Below are 25097 nucleotides of genomic sequence, written 5' to 3' on the forward strand. Positions count from 1 at the left end.
CCAAGCAGGTGTTAGTGGTTCCCGCTTGACCGAGGCTGAGGCGGGAGGATCACGTGAGGCCAGGAGTTAGGGTCAGCTTTGGGAACATCTCTTTGAGAGATAGTGATGGGGCTGTGGAGGTGGTTCCGTTGGTAAGGTACTTATCATTCAGCATGAGGATCTGGGTTCAATGCCTAGCGCTCCTGTTAAAACTCCAGGCGTGCTGGCGCATGTCTGTAATCCCAGCACTGGGAGGCAGAGATAAGAGGATCCCTAGAGCTTGCCAGACAATTAGTCTAGCCAAATCTCCGAGCTCCAGGTTCAGTGAGAGACCCTATCTCAAAACAATAATGATGTGGAGTTTGATAGAGGAAGACACCTGATAGTTTCTGACCTCCACATATCCATGCACTGATATATACACATGCACTCTCCAGGTAGGAACAGGAACACACACACACACACACACACACACACACACACACACACACACACACGGAGGAGCTCCAAGGGAGAGAGAGAGAAACAGAACAATGATAAAACCTTGATGCAACTCCTATCTCAACCGGCTCTGAAGAAGCGAGCTACCATATTGAAGGCTTCTTCTGGAACAGTGGTTCTCAACCTTCCTACTGCTTGCAAACCTTTAATGGTGTTTCTCATGTTGTGGCGACCCACAACCATACAATTATTTTTGTTGCTATTTCATAACCGTAATTTTGCTGTTATGGTTCATTATGTAAATATCTAATATGCATGATATCTGAGATGTGAACCCTGTGAAAAGGAGGCTTGACCCTCAAAGGGGTTGTGGCCCACAGATTGAGAACCACTGCTATAGAGTACATGAGAGGGCCTCTACCTGACACAAGAGACTGAGACCTCCAACCCTGTGGTGTACAGGCAATGAATGCTGACAACAACTGTGTGAGGGAATGAATTCTTTCCTAAGGGAGTCTTGCTTTTTTGTAGAGGACCAGTGCCTGGACAATGTAGGAACAGACAGTATGTACTGCTCTAACTTTCTGAAGTATAATATATTACATAGACATATATACTTGATACAGATGGACTAGAAGTTTAGTGTTAGTAATACTACTTACTTTTATCATACTTCCTTCAGGAGCATCCAAAGAGTCATGATCTACAACTGATCAGTTTTAACATCTGCCAGCTGACACATATCCCTTCAATCTTTAAATTGTATTCTTTGGGAGTTTCATACATGGATACTTTGTATATAGATCTTATCCACCCCTAGTCTTCAGCAGCTCCTGAACTCCCCCAACCCGCATATCCTTTTCCTAACTTCATATCTTTTTTTATAACCCAATTTGTGCTGCACCCGCCAATTTTGACGACAGTGAAGAATTGGATTTGCGAAGGAATTTAATATCGATTCGTTTAAGCAGTTTATTTTCTCAACGCAGACATCAACTTTTGAATTGTCCCTTTGGCTTACCCTGGGAGTTTTACACATTGTCGTGTGTAAAGTTTCTCCAACAGACTTAAGAAATGATTTAGTCGGGATTGGGGATTTAGCTCGGTGGTAGAGCACTTGCCTAGCAAGCGCAAGGCCCTGGGTTCAGTCCCCAGCTCCGGGGGGGGGGGGATATGATTTAGTCGAAAGTCGAATAGCTGGACTTGAAGGAATCCTGATAAGAGGTGAACAACGAAGCAAAAAAAAAAAAAAAAAAAAAACCACTATAAAATTTATGTTTTCTAGGTGTCTAAATAGTTTTAAAGCTAAGGTCTCACTATTTAGTCCTGGTTTGCCACGTTAATCCACCAGGTTGGAGATCCTTTTGCCTCTGCTTCCCAAGGGCTAAGATTACAGGCATGGGCTCTGATTCAGAGCCCGGGACCAGAAAGTAATCTGGTGTTCTAGTCACTAAGTACAAAATTCATAAACTTATAAAAGAAAGTAAGTACAAAGTCAAAATCAGAGACAGGCCTTTTGCCACCAAAATGCACCACCCTTTGACTTTTGTGGTACTGGGATGGATCCAAGGCTTTGTATATGGACAACAAACTTTGAATTGTCCCTTTAGGTTGCCCTGAAATATTTAGATATCGGGCCACCTAAGTGATGGGAGATAGTTTTGAGTTGTTTTGTAAGGTGTGAAATTCTGAAACTGGGCTTCACATCCTAGCCTGCGCAATCTATTTAGCAGGTGTACAGAAAGCAAGTCTTGAAGGTCGCCTCCAACTCGAAATCCCCGCCTCTTTTCCAACAGCTCACGTTTGGCCACACCGGGCAACCACACTGGGCAAGACCCTGGAACCGGTGCCTCCTTGACAGTCGCGTGCGCCTCCGAGTTTACCCTTTGGAGCTGGTGTGATGAAAGGGGCAGCAACCCCTCTCCAGAGTAAACTGCTACAAACACGCGTCCTCGGTGCGGCTGTGTCCATCAAGGTCTTCAAAACCCAACCCAGCCCGGCAGGCATGCCCATCGCTCGTCCCGAGCTGTCCCACGGTGCTTGGGTACTCAGAGCCGCACTCCGTTTCAGAAGACGACTCCCCATCCGCGCCACTGCGCGCACTCAGCCTGGGCCGCCACCGCTGCTGCCCGCGGGCGCCTGCGCACTGGGATCCTCTCTGCTCTGGGCGGGAGGCGGGGGCAGCCGGGAGAAAGGAGCGCTGCGGGGGGGAAAAGGGCCAAACCCTGAAATTACCCGGATGTGGTCTCCGCGCGCGCATGCTCAGTGTCCTTCCGACAAGTTGGCAGCAACAACACGGCCCTGGTCGTCGTCGCCGCTGCGGTAACGGAGCGGCTCGGGTGGCGGAGCCCGTGTTCGCGCCCGCCCGCCCGCCGCCCTCGGGAGGCCCTTCCCGCGCCGCGCTCCGCTCCGCCGCCGTCCCCGGCGCGGGAGCGCGTGACCGGAGCCGGCGCCCGCGAGCGAGGCCCCCCGCGGCGGGCGGCTCCGGAGCTCCTGCGGCCCGGCCGGCGCAGTCGGCGGCGCGGCGGGGAGAGGGGCCGCCTGGGCCGGACGCCGCGGGCGGGGCCCGGAAGCGACGGCGAGGCGCGGCGCGGAGCCCAGGTAACGCGCGGTTCTCCCCTGCCCGGGCCTCGGCGCCCGCGCTTCCCCGCCCCTGGGCGGATTCCGCGGCGGCCGGCGCGAGCGCGGGCCCGGCGGAGCTCGGGTGGGTCGCCCCCGCGCGCCCGGGCTCCGCGTGCCCGCGCGTGGGTCCCGGGCCCCAACTCCGCTCGCAGTTAGGCGCGTCCGCCGTCCCGGGAACTCGGGCGCCGGTCCCGTCCGCGCCGCCGCTCTTTGTTGTTCGGGAGGAGTTTGGCCGCAGCCCGGGCCGACGCGTCGGGCCGGCCGGAGTGCGTTGTACCCCGGATGCCCCGGGTCGGTTCTCGTGCCTTCTCCCCAGCAAGTGTTTGTTTTCTCTTTGTCCCCACTTTCTCTTCCTGGTTGTGTGCTCTGAGTTTACGTTTGTAGCTTTGATTTGTTTACTTTTTTGGGTATTGTGGGTGATGGCGGCATGCGGGAAACATTCTTAGCGCCTAACTGAACCACCTCCTTCCCCTAATAAAATGTGTCTCCTAATAAAAGGCATAGTTTATTTTATTGTTAGGGCTACATGCATGGAGCGTGAAATTGGTGGAGGGTGGAGGGCGTTGGCTTCAGCACCCAAAACTGTTGTTATGATTTCTCAAGCCAGATTTTCAAAGACAAGGGCGTGTTTAGTTAACTTGAAAGGTTCCTTTGCCAGAGGTTTTAAAAAGCCCTGTTTATTGATAGCTCCTCCCGACTGCCCCACCTCCACCCCACAGAACCTGGAGTAAACTTAATTTTTAAAGTTGGTTTCCAGGTAATTCATTTTAAAAGTACTTTATCAGTGCCTTCAGTTTTTGATAACTTAAGGTGGGATTGTCACTTAGAAATAAAGTTACAAGATAAAGAGGGAGTTATTTTAAGCACCCTGAATTCATGTTCTGCAGGCTTGTAATCTCGCTTAATTTTTTTTTTAACAATCGTTGAATTTCGCCAGATTTAGCATCTTTTCTCCCTCAGTAGCAGTTTTATTCTTTGAACGTTTTAAGAATCAGGTTCAGGACTTTCTGCTGACAAAATCCATGTGGAATCTTAACTTTAAGTACAGAAATCCAAGCACTGCATTTGAATAGCTTTTATTATAGATTTCACAAATTTACCTTGCTTTCAGGACATGAAGCACTTGCAGTTGAAATGTAGCATAAGACGTTTAGAAGTAACTGTTCCCTTCTGTAGACTCTGTGTCTCGGATATATCTGATGGGATTAGTACATGTTATTTCAAAATGTAAATGATTGCTATAATATTTTTAAAAAATACAATTTCTCCCTAATGCTTCGTTTAGTGTTTAGTGTACTGCCACAAGTGTATAGGGCTTCCCGTACCACTTTTTTTGAACTCCTGCCCATCCCTGTCTCTCAGCTTCTCAGGTGCTGGAATACAAAATTGGGACGGGATGCTCATACACTCAGGATTTTGTTTTCTTCAAATGAGCTTGTTACAAACCTGCACAGAGGCAGATTAACACCCATGAAGCAGCTTCAGACCTTGATGTGATGAGTTATGTAGACTTAAATTGATGGAATTAAAACAAATCCTTTCTGAAGAGAATTGGCAAGACTCTTAAGACTCTCTTAGTGAGTGCTGTAAGACAGGTGGCCTTTTTCTTTGCTTTCTAGGCTTTTGAGTGAGTATGCATTAAAGAGGTATTACATATTTTTGTTTTTGAAAAAGTAGTTGATACTTTGGAGTAAAAGCTTCTGCTGTAAATCTTAATTGGGAAGAGTTAACATTGTGTTTACAGAATTAAGGAAATTTTTTGCTAAGCAAGTCAGTGAAGTAATTTGGAATATGTTTTATATGGACCTGAACTTTCCTGATAGCTTTGCTCTTGAAATAGTTCTGCTTACATGAGGTGTACAGATCTTGCTTTCTTTAAGGTCACTTTGATTTATGCTACATGTTAATCGAAGTATTTCTCTTTGTGAGCTGTGTCTCCCGATTCTCTTGCTTCACACACATGGGGAGGGGAGGGGAGGGGTTAATAGTAGAGCATTAAACTAATTTATGCAGAACACCCCCCCCCACACGCACCACTCTCAATTAGAACCTGTTTGAGTTTTTTGTTTTTTTGTTTTTTGTTTTTTTTCTGATTGAGCCAGAGTTACAGTAACATTGGCACACACTGTTCTGATTGCGCTGTGCATGACTGAGGAGGCCTCTACCAGGGCAGTTAACTGCAGTCTGCAGAGTCAGTTAAATTTACAGTGCATATTTGGATGGACTTCTTTAAAACTTTGATCTCTTAATGAGAACATACTCTTTTTTTTTGATGAAGTATTACCTATTTCAGTTCTCTTTTGTCCCCCATCTAGTTGATGCCTAGGTTTTGGTTTTTCTTTTCACTTTTCATTCACCCAGAATGAATGTCTCTTTATAAAGGTCCTGTTCAGTGCTTCCTTATATGGTTGGACACCTCCCACCCTCCACTGTGTTTTGTTAAAGCCGTGAGGAAGACTGACTCAGGTGATCCTTAATTATGTATAAAACTAACCTGACTAAATGCTTTCATTGTTTTCTGGGCTAAATGAAAGCTAACGTTAGAAGGGAATGTCATGTTGAGTACCTCTTTCTCAAATTATCTAGTTCTTCCCCCATCTGTTGAGTAAGGTTCACTGAGGTAGACATTCAGATAACTGATAAATGTGTACAGATAGCATGTACGGGAGCTACTTTTGTTCTGATCGCAATACCCAGAGCTTGGGCTAATGAGACACATTTAGAGTTGCTGGATTTTTTCCCTTTACTTTAAAAATGTGTAATTTTTGTAATGGAAAATTTGGCTGAATACCAGCTTCTCAGAAACAAGATTGTGTCACCTTGACACTTTTACATGATGTAGCTGGCACCCAGGAACATTTATTTTGAATATGAACGTGAATGAGGGCTGGGAGAGGTAGGACGAGGATGGGACTTATGTAAACCTAGGCTGGTAGGTGTTCAAGTTGCTTAGATCGCTAAGGTTCATAGGTCAGACACTCATAGAACAACGTGTTTACCTGTGTTAGTCAGTTAGGTGTTGGTTGTCTTTTTCAACACAACTGCATCCATTATTCATATCTTAAATAAGTTTGTTTTCCTAGCTTAGAAACTCGATACCATATGGGGTTTATTTATTTACTTTTTTGGTGCTAGTCTCCCACTGTTGCTAGGGATAGAACTTAGGTCCTCATGAGTGCTAGGCATGTTCTGTCACAGAGCTGCCCTCCCATCCCTTTCTACTGCTTTAACACTGATGCCTGACTCCTTCTGTGTAGCGAGCTTAAAGACCACAGTAGTTGAGCCTTAGGGGCCTCATCTTTGTAGTCCCCCCCCCCGGGGGGCTGGGGACTGAACTCAGGACCTTGCGCTTCCTAGGCAAGCGCTCTACCATTGAGCCAAATCCCCAACCCCGGGGCCTCATCTTTGAAGATGATCGTTTATGCTCGTCTCTTGTTTTATATGTCTGGGGTCAGGGTCCCACGATGTAGTCAGGACTGGCCTTGAGCTTTGGGCAGCCCTGTCTCTGCACGGAATAATGCGATACCTGCTCAGTTCCCCTTTACACTCTTGCTAATGCAGTGATAAATCCATGCAGAAGGTGACCATTGCAACTCTGACTTCCTCTCTTCCCATCCCTCTCTTCCTGACCCCCTCACTTATTTTCAAATGATTCGTATTGTTTAGTAACAAATTTTAGGAAGCTGAATTTCTTATGATCATGCAATTGGTCTCTAAATTAACATCTAAACTCCCAATGGAATTTGGTTTCTTTTTTAAAGATTTATTTCTATTAAAAATATCCAGTGTATATGGATATTTTGCCTGCTTATGTAATTTCATCACTTGTGTACCTGGCGTCTGGGGGCCAAGGAGAGCAGGCTGTGGATACCTTGGAATTGGAGTTAGAGATGAGCCACCACATAGTTCTGGAAATTGAATCCTTGTCCTGTAAGAACAACCAGGGCTTTTAACTTTTGAGCCGTATCTCCAACCTCTTATTAATTTTTAGCCACACACACACACACACACACACACACACACACACACACACACGTGTGTGTGTGTATGTGTGTCTTTACAGGTCTTTACTAAGGAGGCCACAAGCCCAAGATGGGTGCTGGGAACCAAACTCCAGTCTCCATAGAAGAAGCTGTGTTCCTAACTGTTTAGTCAGGTCATCAGCGCTGGAATTTGGTTGTGTTAAGGGATTAGTCAGCTTGGAAGTGATGAAGTTTTTAACCCTGACTTCCCCGGCCCTTTAGAAGAAAGCTGCACTGATTAAACCTGTGCAGTCGGAGCTTTACTTTATGCACTGGGACAAAGTTGCCCAACTAGCCCAACTAGTTGGCAGTGCTGTAGGGAGATCCTCAGGGCATATGGTCTCTTTTTAAAGTTTTTGCAGTGATTAAAAGCTAGGGCCTTACACATGGTCAGACTAGTGCTATGCCACTGAGCTACTCTACCCCTTTCCAAGTTGCTCAACCTGAAGTCGTGGCAGAGTTCTGGTCTATAAAGTTACCTGTGTTGCGTGTCTTGGCTTTGGAAGAACTATTTATAAACATGTAACTGCTTTTGTCCTGTAACTCCATCTCTCTCTCTCTCTCTCTCTCTCTCTCTCTCTCTCTCTCACACACACACACACACACACACACACACACACACACACACACACACACACACACACAAACACACTTCAGAATAGGAGGGAAGGGAAGAATCATGGCTGTCACTATTAGGAAATAAAGCCCCTTGATTGTGAAGTGTGTGGTTATTTATACTACTTATTCTTATTTCTGTATTTGTTTAAACATTTTGATAATAAATACTTTGAGTGTTTTGCTCAGAACTTACCAAATTCTAATTTACATGTTTTGAATGCATCTTCTATTATTAAGCGGAAAGGACTTCTGATAAATACTTGCTGTCCTAGTAAGGGATGGTTTTTGTAAATACAGTTGAATGTATATAGCTTGAGCTTTCTCAGGTTATGTGTGCTTGTGCCTGTGTGTGTTCATGTGCATATATGTATATTTTGCCACAGAGCCTTGAATTTCAGATCTTCCTTCAGCCTCTTGAGTAATGGGATTACTTCAAAATATATTCATAAATGCAGAACTGAATTGAGGGTATTTGTTAGTGGTAACTACTGACTAGTTAATCCCAGTTGAATCATTTGGTGGAAGGATGACAGAACTAGTGCTTAATTAGTCAACTGAAGCCAGATCTCCATAGTGAGTTCTAAGACAGCCTAGGCTGCGGTTTTACCCTGTGTCAAAACAACAACAAATGAACAAACAAAAGGAAATGAATAGTTCAGCATTTGGAAATCTGCATAACTCCGTGAACCAGTGTTTCCTGGGTTACCAGTTCCTAAGGTTATAATATGTCCAGAGTGAGGTGTGGAGAGTTCATTTTTAAGACACTGGACGCACATAATGCTATGGATCCTACATAGATCAGGTGAAGACTCGTGTGATGGTACAGTCCTTCATCCATCATTCGAGAGGCAGAGGCAAGAGGATCTCTTGAGTTCCAGGACAGCCAAGGCCTCACAGTGAAAGAAAGCCTTTTCAAGCAAACCAAAAAGCAAAAGTGATAGACTTTTAATTGAAAGGATAGTGTGCGTAGTTATTGAAATGAAGTTGGTAATTATTTTTAAAAGCCACTTTGTTGTTACTCTTAAATTAGGTACATTTATTCATGGTGGTATAATTTGTTTTATTGTGTTTTGGTGATGTGTGAAGAGAAGCCTGTGAGGTAGATGAGTGCTTTGTAGAGCTGACAGCACTTCAGACTTGGGCTGTAAGGCAGGCAGGCCTTCACCTGCAGTGGTTACTTGGGGCTTCTGTGGGATTCTGAGGCAGCCATCGTCCAGTGGCTGGGTATTAAAATCCAGCTTCATTTCCAATCTTTTAAACAGTGGTTCTCAAAATACGCTTGGTGTATTTCTGGGAAGCCCCATACTCTTTATTAAAGAGTTCATGAGCTCAAAATAATTTTCATAGTAGGGTGGAGACATTTGGTCTTCCCTGTGTGCAGTTACACTGTGGTACAAGAGTGGTAGGTAGACCAGTAAGTTCCTTGGCATGAATTAAAACAGTTTACTTGTGTTTTTCACATTCAGGTAATGTGTTGAGCATTTGAAAAAAAATGCAGTTTTGCTTAAGAATGCCGATGGTAAAGTAAATGAACAGTGTTAGCTTTTAAGTAGTCTGTGTTTTATGTGATTAATGGGAAGCATGTATGAGACATTTGTGCATGTTCGAGTGTACTGCTCATGTCTAGGACAACTAACTCCCATGATTGATAGCTATCAGCTATCACGCTGCACGCTGCTTCCCTTCACAGAAGAGCGCCTGTAGAGAGGCTGCCGTCCTCTAGAACTGACTGTTTGGTCAACTGAATATGTGGGCTGGCACTGTAAGGAAAGTGACGGACTTGTCAGAGAAAAAGTTAGAGTTGTGGGAAACGTGGCTCTGTCTGTGTTAAAGACTCTCTAGTGAGATTGTTGGTGATTTTTAAGGAATGTAGTTTTTTTTTTTTTTTTTAAATACATGAAAGTTGAGCATAGTTGTGCCTGTAAACCTAGTATGTGGGAGGGGGAGGCAAGAGGATCACGGCCAGCCTGATCTCCATAGTGAGTTCTAAGACAGCCTGGGCTACGACTTGACCCTGTGTCAAACAACAATGAACAAACAATATTCTGTAAGGAAATGGTTCAGCATTTGGAAATCTGAATAACTCAGTGAACCAGTGTTTCCTGGGTTACCAGTTCCTAAGGTTATAATATGTCCAGAGTGAGGTGGAGAGACTCGGTTTTGCATGGGCAGTGCTCTCTGTACTGCTTGCAGCCGATTGTGGACGCCAGAGGGTTATCCTGGGTGCTGTCTGTCAGGAGTGGTCTGCTTTTGCTTTTAGTTTTCTTGAGTTTGTTTTGTTTTAGTCTCAGCTCCAGAGATCGTCTGCTTTTACCTCACAGCACTGGGGTTGAAGCGTGGCCGCCATGCTTGCTCAGCTCTGCTTTTCTTGTCTTCTCTTGGCCTGGGTTTAGGGACTCACACTCAGGTCTCACATGCTTGTTCTCTACAACAGACCCAGAGTCTCAGAATTCAGACTGCTCTTCATCTCTTCATGACCCTAACCGATCTCCACTTTCTAAGTTTTGGTATTGAATAAAAGGTGAATATCTATTATTATTTGAAAGGAATATTAAAGTATTCTTGCCAGTTATACATATCTGTGTCACGTTTTCTTCCTGTATTTGAAATCCACAGCAGACTGAATGCTAAAGAAGGTAGAATCCAGCTGTTACCTGTTAATCTACACAGTAAAGAAATTTGCACAGATGTTAAATAGTGTCATTCTTACTACTAACTTTTGTGTTCTGGAAAAGATTTATTTTTTATAAAAGTTATTTAGGCTATCTGACAGAGTGTATGACTCTTGTTTCTTTGCTTTTTTCCCGTGTTTCTTTCACGTCGCCCTCACTCCCCTCAGCCTGGCAGTTGATTTTCATGTGTGTAGATAGTATGAGATTTTACCAAGTATTCTGATGGCCCTCCTGGCTTGTGGGAGAATTGGCTTTCTTTTTCTTCTCTTCTCTTCTTGAATTTGTCAGAGCCTAGGAACTACTGTCTTTTTGGGTAGTTTTCTTCTGTTCTGAAGGATAGTGTGCCTTTTGAAGGATGTTTGGTACTCTCCTGTCCTTTGCCATTAGACATCCAGTGGTACTCTGCTGCTCAGTTTTCCTCCCTTCAGTGACTGTCCACTTAGGCTCAACTAAGAGCTAACTCTGCTTGATCCTACTCTACTTCTAATATCAGAGAACAGGCACATTCAGAGTTATGACCAGAGACCAAAAATGTCTCTAGACGTTACCAGATGTCCCTTAAGAGACTAATTGGCTGTGTTGAGAATCACTGGTATTACCATATGGTTATGGCCAGTCGGAGGCAAGGCTAAGGAATAACCTTTAAAGGTAATGCATACTGTTCCTTCCCTTCCCTCTATCTAACATGGAGAGAGAGCGCTCTGTCAGGCTCAGATGGGGCAGTGGGTGGTACCACCACGCGAATCTGCGCTGAATAAAGAGCTTAAAAAATACATTTGAAAACGGTAGGTATTTGGGACTTGGTTATAACTGTAGCATAGCCAATTCTAATTTGATTAATGATTATATCAAGATGGGAACGTTTTATGTTGTCCCACTTGCTTCCATATCTCTTCAGTTCTTATGTGTTTGGTAATATGCTTGAGTTTCCTAGATATGTTGTGCACACCTGCATGAGCTAGGGATTAAACCCAGTACTTCACACTAGACAGGCACATGTCTTACCACTGCCTTCAAAACCTAGATTCCAGCACTTGGGAGGCAGAGGCAGGCAAATCGAAGACAGCCAAGGCTACACAGAGAGATCCTGTCTTGAAACCCCTTACCCCACAAAAAAAAAGAAAAGAAAAAAGAATATTTATTATTTTATGAATTGAAATGTTTCTATGTTGCCCAGCTTTTTAAAACTTTGAACTCAAAACTTTTTTTTTCTTTGACTTGGATATGTAGCATCTAAAAATAGGCATACAAGCCAAACACTTACTGGTAAAGCATAATTTATTCAATAAGTTTTTGCTGTACATAATGTTTTACAGTTTATTGAAGATTAGAGTAAATTTGTACTGATAACATGACATGCTTGTTGATTTTTACATAAAGAATTATGTCTTTGCTAAATATTTGAAACTGCCAAATGGAGAATATTTTCGGAATTGGTCGGTATTTTGATTTTTATGAGCATCAGTGCTGAGGATACTGCTTCACATACATACACAGTACAAGGTGAAGAAAGATGTTTAGAGCTGTTTCCCAATTGTTGGAAATTTAGTTCCAATCCCAAACCCAAATTCATTACGCAAGTAAAAGAAAATGAAACTCAGGTCAGCCACTCAAATGACAGTTTTTAAAATCAAACATTCTAATACAACATAATAATTACACTAACTTGATACATGTTAAAGAACGCTGGTAGGAAAATACTGTGTTTGTCCTCTGCAGTTAAACCATTCTGTTGTAGTAAGAGCTGGGAACTGCAGTAAGAACACTGTAGTTTGTGAAGAGTAGTTTGCAATCTGTCTGCAGTGACGTCACACATTGAGTGTGGGCAAGCACCACCAGAAATGCCTTGGCTTTATTACTTGTTTTTTGTGGGTTCACAAACCTCCTACTGCTGTTACTGTGTGTGTGTGTGTGTGTGTGTGTGTGTGTGTGTGTGTGTGTGTGTGTGTGTGTGTCCTCCACAGGAACCCCAGATGGGATCATAAGAAACTGCGGCCCAGGTGGTTTCCTGTCCCACCTTCCTTGTTAGCTGAGGCCACTGCACCCAGCCAGAGTCACCACTTACTGAGTAAGCAGTGCTCCTTAAGGAGTATCGGAGACATTTTTGTGAGGTGGCCTTGTAGGTGGGGTCTAAGTGATAGCATTCTGGAAGACACAGGGAAGAATTATCTTGGCATCTCACAAGACTTGAAAATATCCTACAAATTCACATAGGAGGAAAATATAATTAGTGTATAGTTCAGTTTTTTTTTTCGAGCTTTATCTGTTACACCATTTGAGAAAAATCAAAGTCACCAACATGTTTGTCTTAAAAAGTCTGAATATACAACTCATGTTTATGAGGCCACATACAGTATAAACATCTTAACTCCCTTTTAAAAGTGGGTTCCAGAGTTTAACCCATGCTACATATATGTTGTGAGCTACATTCTGGGGCTTCAACTTCTTTATTTACATCTCTGATCTGGTGTGCCTTTATACAGGTCTCAACTATGTGAGTCTTTGCTTCCTCCAGCTATTAAGACAGTTCAATTTCTTAAATAATCAGATTGCATTTTAATTTCAAGACAGCAAAGGAGGTGCTCTAGGTTGTTACAGAAATGGGATGTTGGTCTGAGAAAATGTGTTCTTTTTTTTTTTCTTTTTCTTTTTTTCGGAGCTGGGGACCGAACCCAGGGCCTTGCGTTTGCCAGGCAAGTGCTCTACCACTGAGCTAAATCCTCAACCCTGAGAAAATGTGTTCTTGATCCATGCCTACTGATGTGTAGCTCCAGAGTGTTTGCAAGTGTGGGTTCCTTGCTCTAGTCAGTTAAGGCTCTGTATGGCTTTGTATACACTGTTGCATTTTCTTACTGAGGTAGTTTGTAGGGTGGGCAGGACCAATAGATACTGCACCCATTTCATAGACGAGACCACTGAGAGAGACTGAAGGAGGTCATTTATGTTGTTAGAACTTTAGTTGGAACATACAGCTTTATTTTATCATGTTAGTATTTGCTCATGTCCATCACGTTTTTATAGTAGAAATGTACTATAGTAATTTTATAGTTTTAATGTAGAAATACATATATATATATATATGTATTATTTTTGTGTTCAAAGAAACTTAAAATTGATGTAGCGTTTGTATGTAATACTGCCAGACCCCAGTTTAAGTTTAATAAAGAATAACCTTTAATATTAACACTGTGGAAAAATGGTTAGATACTTAAATTATACATTGGTACAAACTTATAATAATTTTAGAATATAAAAGAGCTTCTTTGCAAACTTAAGTTTGTCCTGAGAGAGTACCACAGAATAAAAATGGTCAGGTCAGTCTATAGACACATGGCTTGGTATGTGTTGGTGTCTCTTTTTTTTTTTTTTAAATGTTTCTACTGCTGCAACAAAGCACCATGACCAAGGCAACTTAGAAAAGAAAGTGTGTAATTGGGGCTGGCTTCCAGTTTCACAGGGTCAGTCCTTGGTCATCATGGTGGGGAGTGTGAGAGCTTACATGGTGAGACACAACCACGAGGTGGTGACCACGAAGGCAATGATGAGAACCCATCCTACCACCCAGGCCCTAGTGACACACCTCCTTTAACAAGGTCATGCCTCCTGGTCCTTGCCAACTTGGGACCAAGTATTCAAACATAGGAGTATTTGGGGCTATTTTTATTCAAACCACCATAGTCAGGAGCTACAGGGTATTGGGAGTTTGAAAGGTGAGACTGTGTTTTCTTGACCCTCTACATTTGTAGTGTTATTTAACTGTTAGAACTGAGAGACAAAATAAATATATATTTTTTAAAATTTAAATTTAAACTTGAGGGAGGGGATCAATAAGAAACATAAGCATATTAGGGAGGTAACTGAGGTTGAGAGCAAGGCAACAGCTTAGTAGGGGAAACCCTTATGGGGGCAATTAATATTTTGGCTGTATTTTGAAAGGAAGCTAGGGCTTAATTACCGAGTGGTTAAAATGGGGATGAATGTTTTAGGCCAAAGAATGCTAAGAGTTAAGCATGTGAAACACAGCAATGTGTTTGCTGGACAGTATGCGGGACTTACCTGTCCTGTCCTAGCAATGGGTATATAATGATGAGGATGACAGTTCCAGTTTTTGGTCCACAGGTGTTTTAGTCATACTGTTCATTTGCTGAAGAGTGAGACACAGGAGACACCAAGACCAAGGCTAGTTGGGGGCTGGCTGGCTTAGTGTCAATTAGTTCATTATCATCTTAGTGGGAGCAGTAGCTGTTCTGCAGGCAGAGAGGGTGTGGGGAGGGCTTTAGAAAGTCACAGCCTAGCACCTCCAGTGACACACTTCCTCTATCCAGACTGCAGCTCCCGATTCTTCTAATCCTTTCGAATAGTGCCACTCTCTGGTGATGAAACATTCCAGTATTTGAACCTATAGGGTGCATATTTATTCAAACTACCACAGCAGGTGTTGTAATATAGACATTAAACTAGTGAGTCTGGCAGTGAGAGGTATCAGACTAGTGGTCCTCAGGTTAGAGTGGGGCTTTTTTCTTCCAGTCCAAAGCAGGCAATTTATTACTTAGCCTTAGGAAGAGAGAGAGAGAGAGAGAGAGAGAGAGAGAGAGAGAGAGAGACAGAGAGAGAGAGAGAGACAGAGACAGAGAGAGACTGTGGTGTGTGTGTCTGTGTGTGTGTATGTGTGTATATATGTGTGTGTGTGTGTGCGTGCGTGTGTGTGTCAGGCAGTTAGCTCTTACTGAGTTGTACAGTCTGGTAGAGAGTGTGTGTATGTGTGTGTGTATGTGTGTATGTGTGTGTGTATGTGTGTTTGTATGTGTGTATATGTGTGTGTGTATGTGTGCGTGTATATGTGTGTGTGCGTGTGTGTGTGTCAGGCAGTTAGCTCTTACTGAGTTGTGCAGTCTGTGTATATATGTGTAAGTGTGCATGTGTGTGTGCAGTGCGTGCATGTGTGTGTATGTGTGTATATGTGTGTGTGTGTGTGTATGTGTGTGCAAATATGTGTGTGTGTGTGTGTGTGTGTCAGGCAGTTAGCTCTTACTGAGTTGTACAGTCTGGCATTGGGTTTACGGTCTTCTGTCTCTGTCTCCCAAGAAGGTGGGATTGCAGGTGTGCACTACTTGCCTAGCCAGGATTTGTGTTTTCTCTTTCTGTTTCTCTTTTCTTCTTTTGACTGTACAGTGATTTCTTATACTTCTCCCTTCTTCCTTTTCTCCATTAACAAATCATCATTACTTAAAAGTGAGACTATGGACGCTGCACACATGGCTGTCCTTTTATCTAACCTTCTGTATGCCTTTGAACTGTGAGTGGCTAAACTGTCATTGTCTCCTATATTTTCTGTGGAATGCTTTACTAGGAGAAGATATAAATGCGTGTAGAATGTGTTCCGGATAACATCCTTTAAAAACAAATACCTCAGGATTCAGGTAGTGAGTACTTTGTACTGAAACCATGTACAGTGCGCTTCATACTGCTTTTTCTCCCTTGAGTTCTTTTAGTTCCAGATTGAAGGGTTAAGTAACTCGTTGTCTAGCTGCTTAGTATAACTGGAATCCTAGTCCTGATCTCTGATTCCACATCCTCGTGCAAAAAGTTATCTGGAAAGTGTCTCTTTGATGACAGTTTATTAGCTGGTTGTAACCTTAGCATTTAGGAAGCTAATGCAGGGTATTGTGGTGGGTCCAGCCAGCAAGGGCTACAGAGTAAGACCTTGCTTCATCTTTTTATTTATATTTATGCATGTGAGTAAATGATAACTATTCATAGACATGAACATTTGCTTCTTTATGTGGGATATAATGAGTTGAGAAGCATTTTATAAAAATATTTTAGAGCAACGGTTTCAATCTGTAGGTCATGATCCCTTTGAAGGTTGAATGGCTCTTTCACTGGGGTTGCATATCGGATACCCTGCATATCAGATATTTACATTATGATTCATAACAGTAGCAAAATTATAGTTATGAAGTAGCAATGAAATAATGTTATGGTTGGGAATCAACAGCACGAAGAAGTGTGTTAAAGGGTTCAACACTGCGAGGCTTGAGAGCCACTGCTCTAGAGAAGGTGAATGTGAAATAACCATGGCGAGTGTAAGTGCTAAGAGGGGTCAGGATTGTAGCAGTGCTGTAGAAAATAGGGTGCAGAAATAACTAAGGAAAAGTTTGGGGTAATGGCACATTTGGTAAGACTTGATTTAGTGTGCCTTTGTGATGAGAAGGCCTGAATTTTTAATGATTTGGAGTATCAAAACCTATATTTTATAATTAAGTCATTTCAAACTTTAAACATTTTTAAAAACTATGGGCATTGAGTCTTTTGATTTAAGTGGAAAAGTTTTTCAAAACTTTCCCAAAATGATTGTATCTACCTTCTGAAATGTGTTCTCATCTTTCTTCTTCTTTTTTAGATTATCCTGCTCACCAGATGTCTTGAAAATTTTTCTTACAACATTGGCCATTGGTTTTCACTGCCTTCAAAAGATCAAAATTACTCCAGAAATTTGAAAGTTTGATTTAAAAGAAAAAACTTGAACAGATGGACAATATGTCTATTACAAATACACCGACAAGCAATGACGCCTGTCTGAGCATTGTACACAGTTTGATGTGCCACAGACAAGGTGGAGAAAGTGAGACATTTGCCAAAAGAGCAATTGAGAGTCTGGTGAAGAAGCTGAAAGAGAAGAAAGATGAATTGGATTCTTTAATAACAGCTATAACTACAAATGGAGCTCATCCCAGCAAGTGTGTCACCATACAGAGAACACTGGATGGACGACTGCAGGTTAGTCTGAAGAGTTCTGAATGTCTTCTGTGCTGGTAGAGTAATAGATATTTTTAAAATTTTCTCTTAGGTTACTACCAATTTAATGTGAGCTCCATCTTCATATATTTATTTCATATATTTAGAGATTTATTTTTGTTACTTATGTGTGATTATGTGCATGTGTGTACAGATACTGAAAGAGGCCAGAAGAGAGCATTCCCAGATGCTGCCGTCAAACTGCCTGTCAGGGCAGAGCCTCAGGCGTTCTCAGTGCTGGGCTATCTCTCGAGCTCCATAGCTCTGTCTCGACATACTGTACGTCTTTTGCCAGTGTGCCTGATGAGAGTATGTGGCAGAATACATAAAAGATAGATGTTATCTTTTTATGTTATTATTAAAAAATCATGCAGTGAAGAAAAATGTTAAAAAATTAAATGAGAAACCCAATATTGAAAGCTAACTTCCTGTATAGCACGTTGGCATTCATCTTATAGTTCACACTCGCCACCTGCCAACCCTTTTTGGTATTGTAAATATCCTAACCGATACACTGGACTCTTGTCAGTTAGGGATGTTAGACTATTTTCATTGGAGTGAAATACTCAGTGGTCACTTTTTTCAAGTGATATCGTATGCGTGAGGAAGTTTGGAAATGTGAAGGTAGATTTTAGAATTTTATTTCTAGATTTTAGACATAATTTTTGACAATTTCACACTTTTTGCATTTTAAAAACCTGAGTGCAGGCCTTGAAATTGAACTCTGGAAGTCAAATTCTTGCTGTAATGTGTGATCCTGGATAGGCTGTTTATTCTTTGTAGCTCAGCCTCCTGAGGGTTGAGATTACAGGTGTGTACTCCTATGCTTCAATTAGTTTGAACTTTGGATTTTCATCTTTGAAAGGATAGTTGCAGTCTGAAATTGGCTGCAGGGGTGGAATTGTGTGTGGGACTCGCAAACCTGTTTTTCCTAGTATATGCTGAAGACATGACTTTAAAAGGCGTGAAGATTTCTTTTATCTTGGCAAACAAGCCGGTCTTCAGGGAAGGTCCTTGAGCATCCTCTGACTCAGTTCAGTTCTGACCCAGTCTACTTGGAGATGCCAATCATAATGGTCTGGTTGTTTTACCTGTGCTTCTGTCTGCTGTCAGGAGTTCCCACAGTCCCACCCACAGGCTAAGTAATTTACTCAAGCATCTCCCATAACTGAGGAAACCGTATTTACCATTATGAAGGCTATTGCAAAGGCTACAGATGGAGAGAGGCATAGGCAAGGTAAACCTCCATAGCCTCTCCAGGAGGACCAGCTTCCATAACCACGTGGTCAGCTATCCCAGGCTCTCAAACCCTGTTCTTTTGTTTCTTTTTTTTCTCTTGCAGGTTTAATTACCTAGACATAAATTAACATTGTAATCAGCTCTACATTACATTGTAACCTTTCCCTTCAGCAGAGGTTGGGGAGTGGGGGCTAAAGTTCTACTGTTGTCTTTCCTGTGATTGTCCCCTTCTGATGATGCTTGGGAGCTCTAGACTTCAGTTGGCTTAGACCTCAGAAAGAAGAGACGACTTTTAGAAGCCTAGGATTTTAGTTGTATCCAAGGAAATTGGAACAAGGCCATGCGTGTGTTTCGCAGTGTCATGGATTCTCACTCTGTAGAGTCCCTTGCATAACTTATACTTAATAAATTAATAATTGCTTCTTGTCCTAGGTGGCTGGTCGGAAAGGATTTCCTCATGTGATCTATGCCCGTCTGTGGAGGTGGCCTGATCTACACAAGAACGAACTAAAACATGTTAAATATTGTCAGTATGCATTTGACTTAAAATGTGATAGCGTCTGTGTGAACCCATATCACTATGAGCGGGTTGTCTCACCTGGAATTGGTAAGTGGACTGTCACTGCAGAACCGTCACAGATGTGTAAAGGGAAAAGACCCCAGTCATGTTAAGTTCTCTAAGTTAAAGCTTGTATTTGAGGACTACTCAAGACTTCAAATGAAGTTAAAGAATCAGAATTAAAATTTATTTTGAGACTGGGTTTCATGTCCCAGGCTGGCCAAGAGCTGGCCGTGTAGCCAGGGGTGACTCTTGCTCTTCTTCCTTCCAGTCTTGAGCACTGTCACAGAGATACGCACCACCATGCCTGGCTCAGGAGTCAGATGTCAGATGATGTAAATGCTTAAATCTGAACAAATTGTGGGGTTTTTTTACTTCTAAAACTGAGTATATAAAATTGATCCTTTACCTCTTTTGTACATTGTTGTTATAAATAAGATGAGAGACATATATATATGTGTGTGTATTTCTATATATAAATAGAAATTTAGATACACGTATAGTCAATGTTTGCTCCACTTTTTAAACTGAAATGGCCCATGAAATTTTATAATCTCTGGCTTAACTTGATGTTCTATAACTTAAAATGTAATGGAAGATATGTTCATGGTAATGATTTATGTTTCATTTTCTTTTCCTTAAAAAAAATTAAGATCTCTCTGGATTAACACTGCAGAGTAATGGTAAGTAACTAGATTCTTGTAACTTTTTCTCTTTTCTTTTAACATGTCTTGTTTATTTCTTGTTTATAAGTGCTTTGTGTAGGAGCTAGTAACACTAAAAAGAAAAAAGTTGCTACACTGAACATGCAGATTAGTAGGGAGGTATGTGGTAACATTGAAAATTGGACTTACTACATTATTTTATGCATTTGAGTGTTTTCCCTGCGTGTATGCCTGTGTATCGTATGTGTCGGCTGCCTATGGAAGCCAGAAGGGGCATCAAAGCCCCAGTGAAACAAAAGGCTAAAGTGTTTTGAGATGAGAAAAGCCACTTGGTTTTAATTTGGGTGTTTTAGTATATATGAAAATGGAATTTTAAAAATGGACTTATTAAGGAACTGAACCCTCTCAATCCTAACTTATGGAGATGCTGCATCGTCATCGTAGAGCAGTGAACGTGGTCTCCCCAGGGAGGGGGACCGCCGTGGAGCTTCCGTCCCACAGTTTTACCGTTCTGGAAAGCCTGCCTGGTGTTAGGCTCTTTCTTCCTTCCAAGTGCCTGAGACAGAGGCATCCACTGTGTGGCTTACAGGTCTCTAGAACTGTGGTTGGTGGTAGTGGGAGCCCTGACTCTGGGGGTGATGGCTTTAAGGTTGCTGAAACCTCTCCCTCTGCCGGCTCAGGACATCTTGTAAATAAGTGTCCTGCAGGGTGTTAGGGTTTAGGAAACTCGTGATAATTTCAGAATTTCAATATGGAATGGCTGTGAGGGTTCCACATTAGTGGATCCCCCTAGTGGTAGTTCTGTAGACAGTCTTGCCTGCTTTAAATTGCTTAGAAAACAGATTTTTCACACATTTCATTTTTGAACTGGACAAAGAAATAATAGTAGGCTGGTTCATGAAAAGCTGAGAAAAATGAAACATTCCTTTCTTGTCAGCTGGGATTGTGTGGTCATCAGTTTTAGCAAGGGTCATCTCTTTCCTGAAACTGTGACCATACCAAGCTATGTATTCATTTTACAAATATTGAGATTTTTTTTTTATTGCTGCTACTGTGCTGAGATATTAAGAAAAATGTGGCATGTTTCTTCTATTCAGAGTTCAGCACATTCCTCCCTTGACTGTGTTATTTTGGCTAATATACCAAGTGATTTGGAATGCTGCCAGCTTAGAATAGGGCCTGGAATAGGAGAAGTTGTTCAACAGGTCCAGGCATCGTCTTATAGACCCAGGGGATGTCCCTTATGATTGGTTAACTGAGAAAGAGAAGACTAGGGCCTAGTTTCCTGTTGGTTCTACAGGTTAAGCAGGAACCATCTAGGGTAACTCCACAAGACACCAGTGAAAGAAAGTCCTCACTGTGGGCAGAACTTCAGATGCTAGTACACGTGGCTGTGGTTTTGCTCTGAAGGAGAAGTTGTCAGATACAAGATTGTTTACTACTGATTCATTGGTTGTAGCCAGTGGTTTGATGGAATAGGCAAGGAGTTGGAGAGAATGTGATTAGAAAATTGGAAAGACATTTGGGGACGAGGTATGTGAATTGATCTTTCTGAATGGTTAAGTATCTGAAGATGCTCGTGTCCCATGCACATCAAAAGGTGACCAGCAGGTGTTCAGTAATCAAGAAGATAGGATGAAGTGTTCTGTTGTGTGGACAGCCTTTCTCCAGCCCTCCCTGGTGTTACCCAGTGGGCCCATGAGCAGTGGCCATTGTGGCACAGATAGAGTTTACATGTGAGTGAGACAACATGGACTCATCAAGACTGGCCTGGCTGTGGCTGTTGCTGTGCTCAGTGCTGATCTGCTAACAACAGAGACCATTGCTGATCCTCAGATAAGGTACCATTCCCTAGGGGGACCAGCCAGCAAAGCCTGGTGGCTGGTTGAGTACATTGGACCATTTCCTTCACGGAGAGGGCAGCACTTTGTCCTTGCTGGAATGGATACGGATTCTGGTTATGGATTTCTGTCTCCAGCACGTGATACTTCTGCCAACATTACATCCATGGACTTACAGAGTGTCTTTTCCACCATCATGGTATTCCATACAGCATTGCTTCTAACCAAGGAACCCATGTCACAGCCAGGGAAATGTGACAGGGCCATGGAGTCTATTGCAGCTGCCGTGACAGAGGGATGGATCAGTGCAGCTGTCTGTCTTCTGCTGTTTTGTGGGTTCTGCTTTCTTCCGTCTTTCTCCACCCTTTTTCCCCCACCCTTTCTATCCCTAACACTAGATAAGAGAGAAAAAAGGAGAGGAAAGGAAAGAGATTCCTGAGTAAAGTCAGGGGTTGGAAAGGGGGGAGGGAGACCTTTTCATTAGACTAATTCCTGCTGGTTAGGGGCATAGAGTTCCTTGAGCCAAGTTTGGTCTTTGCCATTAGGATGTCTAATTCCTTCTTGTTGTTTCTTTGCACATAACTACTTTACAAACTGCAATTAACAGTAACCAACAACCCACCCTACCTCTCGGAGCTCTAGCATTTATATACCCTCTGAAAAGTCCCAGAATTCCAAACATCACAGAATTGCAGAATCTGCAGCTGACAAAATCAAGGCCTCCTGTCCCCCCACCAGTGAACGGGGCAACTCTGAGCTGCTGTGGACAGTCTGAAGCAGCCTCATATCCCACACCTGGGATTAAAACAAAAACATAGAATATTTCTGTGTTTTTAAAGAAACCAAAATTCCAGAATTCTCACCACAGATCAGCTACAGTACTGATTAGGTGGCAGCAGCCTGGAGGGCTGGGGCAGGGTTCTTCAGAAGGCAGCATATGCTCGGAATCATGCCCGCTATATATTATGGTTTCTCCCATAGGATTGACGGTTTCAGGACTTAAGGGATGGAAAAGGGACTAATTCCACTCACTATCACCCCTGGTGGTCCACTTGGGGTGGATCATTTTGCTTTCTGTCCTGGAACCTTAAATTCTGCTGGCCTAGGAATTTTGGTTGCAGAGCGAGAGTGCCTCCTCCAGAAGCTACAGCAAACATTGCACTGGACTGTGAGCTCAGACTTCTCCTGGCCACTCTAGGGTTATGATGCATAAACCTTTAGTCTAAGAAAATAGTAACAGAGTCAGGAAGGGTGATCGATCCAGATTACCAAAAGGGAATTGTATTGCTTCTCCAGTGGAGGCACGCAAGATTGGTCTGGAGTCCAGGGTACCCTTCAGGGTGTCTGTTGGTGCTGCCATGTCATGGGATTCAAGTCAGTGGGAACTGTGCAGGAAGGGTGATAAAGCACACAGACTCTTTAGGATTGAAAGTGTGGGGCTGGAGAGATGGCTCAGTGGTTAAGAGCACTGTCTGCTCTTCCAGAGGTCCTGAGTTCAATTCCCAGCAACCACATGGTGGCTCACAACCATCTATAATCAGGTCTGGTGCCCTCTTCTGGCCTGCATGTGCATACATGTAGGCAGAAAGCTGTATGATGTATACATAATAAATAAATGTTTAAAAAAAAAAAACAAAAAAAAAACAAAAAAGGATTGAAAGTGTGGATCACGTCCCCAGAAAGAGTGACCTGTTGAGATGCTTGCTGAGGGCGGAGGAAATACAGATGGGAGTAGAGTATATGACGAACTGCAGAAATGATGTTTATAATTGACATAAGTGTTTCTGTCATATTTTGTTAAGAATGTGTTTGCTCAGATATTTGTGTTTTCTTTCCTGATACTTTTTTATCCTGAAGTGTAGCATCACTGAGATAACATCAGTGTGTAATTGTATTTGAGGTACTAAAAGAATGTCCTCCAAAAACATTGTCACCTTCTCTAAAGTACATAATGTGCTTCTGGTTGTAAGTGGGATAGTATGTCAGGTTAGGTGAAATTTTGACCTGATTGTTGGTTTTATTTGGAAATTAAGCATGAAATAATATGTGATGGTATGTTGGCTTGACAAGGAGTAGACGACTTGTTTTAGCTATTCTTGATGGTCAACTTGATTATATCTGGATTTACTAAAATCCCAAGCCTACACTAGGCATACCTGTGAGGGGTTTTTACCTAATTGGATCATTTGAGGTAGGAAGACCTATTTTAAATGCAGACTGCTGAAGTTGGAAGACCCACTTTAAATCTGACTGCACCTCTGGGCAGCCTATACAGAGGCACAAAGAATGTTTGCCTCTGCCTTCTTGCACACTCACTGGCAAGTTCATAGACCTTGCTGCTGAGGGGACGCAGTCCTTCACTGCTGCCAGAGCCGCCTCCTCCAGGATTCATGTATACTGAAGACTGCTGAGACACGGAGTCTCGTGCACTGAACCCATGCTGGATTCCTGGACTTTCCTTCAGGAGACAGCCATTGCTGGACTAGCTGGACTAGCTGGACTGTATTCTGTGAGCCACTCTAGTAAACCCTTTTTATCAGTTCTAGTCCTGTAGAGAACTGAGTCTTTTTTCATGGACTTAAAAAGTATAGACTGTATTTTTTAATTGTTTTTTTAATAAGCAGCATAATTGGTCCATAAATGAAACAGTATAGAAAGGTATCTAGAAAGCCTGCTCCCAGTGCTCCCACCTCTGCTTGTGTGGTCACTTGGATTAGGTCCTAGTGTTTGCTTCCAGGGCGTCTTTATTTTTCATGCAGAAAATACATGCATTATTCCCTTTTTTATATATAAAAATCACAAACTGTGAACACTTCTGGGCCTTGGTGGGTTCTTTTTTTAAAGCAAGTATGTATGTGCATGTGGATGCATGCATTCCTGTGTGTGCACACACGCACATGGGTGCATGCATGTGATTACTTGGCATCATTTCTCTTACTGTGAGTTTCTGGAACAGTTCTCAGGTGTCTAGCCTTGGTGGCAAATCATCTTCTGAGCCCCTAAATCTGCGTATCACCATAGTGTTTTGTGACTTGTTTTTTTTCTCTAGGCTGGCAGGACTTCCAAACATACTCCTCCCTCCTCCCTCCTCCCTCCCTCCTCCCTCCCTCCTCCCCTCCCTCCTCCTCCCTCCTCCTCCCTCCTCCCTCCCTCCCTCCCTCCCTCCTCCCTCCCCTCCCTCCCTCCTTTCTTTGCGCTTTTGAAATTGTTGGCAATTTATTTCTATACCTAAAAGTTGATGGAAAACCATTACTAATTCTACTAAAATAGACTCAGCATTTTAATTGAAAACCATAGTAAGTATAATTAATGTACCATATTCTAAAATGCAGCTTGAACACATGCAGCATACTACTTAATTTTGGTGCAGTGGATTTGAGAACAAGCATATATTGTTACATGTATTATGGGTGGATTACAGCTTATCACAGTCATCATTTCTTTGTCTTGAAAAATCTATTAAGTCTTTCAGAGGAGGAGACATCAAAGATTGGTCAGCAGACACTGTATTGCCAGTGCACATCTGCATAAACCGTAGCTTCTTGGCATGGCTTGAATACATTTTAGCATCATCTAGAACTGTGGTCACATACTGGAAGGCACACTTCAACATCTGATCATAGCTCTGGGCTCATAGTCTA

The 25097-nt window shown here is 42.6% G+C and overlaps 2 protein-coding genes across 3 annotated transcripts in view; one reads left to right on the forward strand and one right to left on the reverse strand.

Annotated features, from left to right (window-relative positions):
* Nucleotides 1-2356: 2356 nt before the first annotated feature.
* Nucleotides 2357-3471, reverse strand: LOC116884392 (translation initiation factor IF-2-like). Its single transcript, XM_032885500.1, has 2 exons — nt 3419-3471; nt 2357-3347 (listed from the first exon to the last, which is right to left on the reverse strand). Exons 1-2 carry the CDS (start codon nt 3469-3471, stop codon nt 2357-2359), a joined length of 1044 nt encoding a protein of 347 aa, XP_032741391.1.
* Nucleotides 2923-25097, forward strand: part of Smad4 (SMAD family member 4) — a 45062-nt gene continuing 22887 nt past the window's right edge. For both annotated transcript variants that reach the window (XM_032886205.1, XM_032886206.1), the window contains exons 1-4: nt 2923-3021; nt 16758-17134; nt 18824-18998; nt 19604-19633. In XM_032886205.1, coding sequence (XP_032742096.1) covers nt 16886-17134; nt 18824-18998; nt 19604-19633 — 454 coding nt within the window. In that variant the 5' untranslated portion in view covers nt 2923-3021; nt 16758-16885. The remainder of the gene's footprint in view (nt 3022-16757; nt 17135-18823; nt 18999-19603; nt 19634-25097) is intronic.

Source organism: Rattus rattus, chromosome 15 (assembly GCF_011064425.1).
Source record: "Rattus rattus isolate New Zealand chromosome 15, Rrattus_CSIRO_v1, whole genome shotgun sequence".
Taxonomy (NCBI): domain Eukaryota; kingdom Metazoa; phylum Chordata; class Mammalia; order Rodentia; family Muridae; genus Rattus; species Rattus rattus.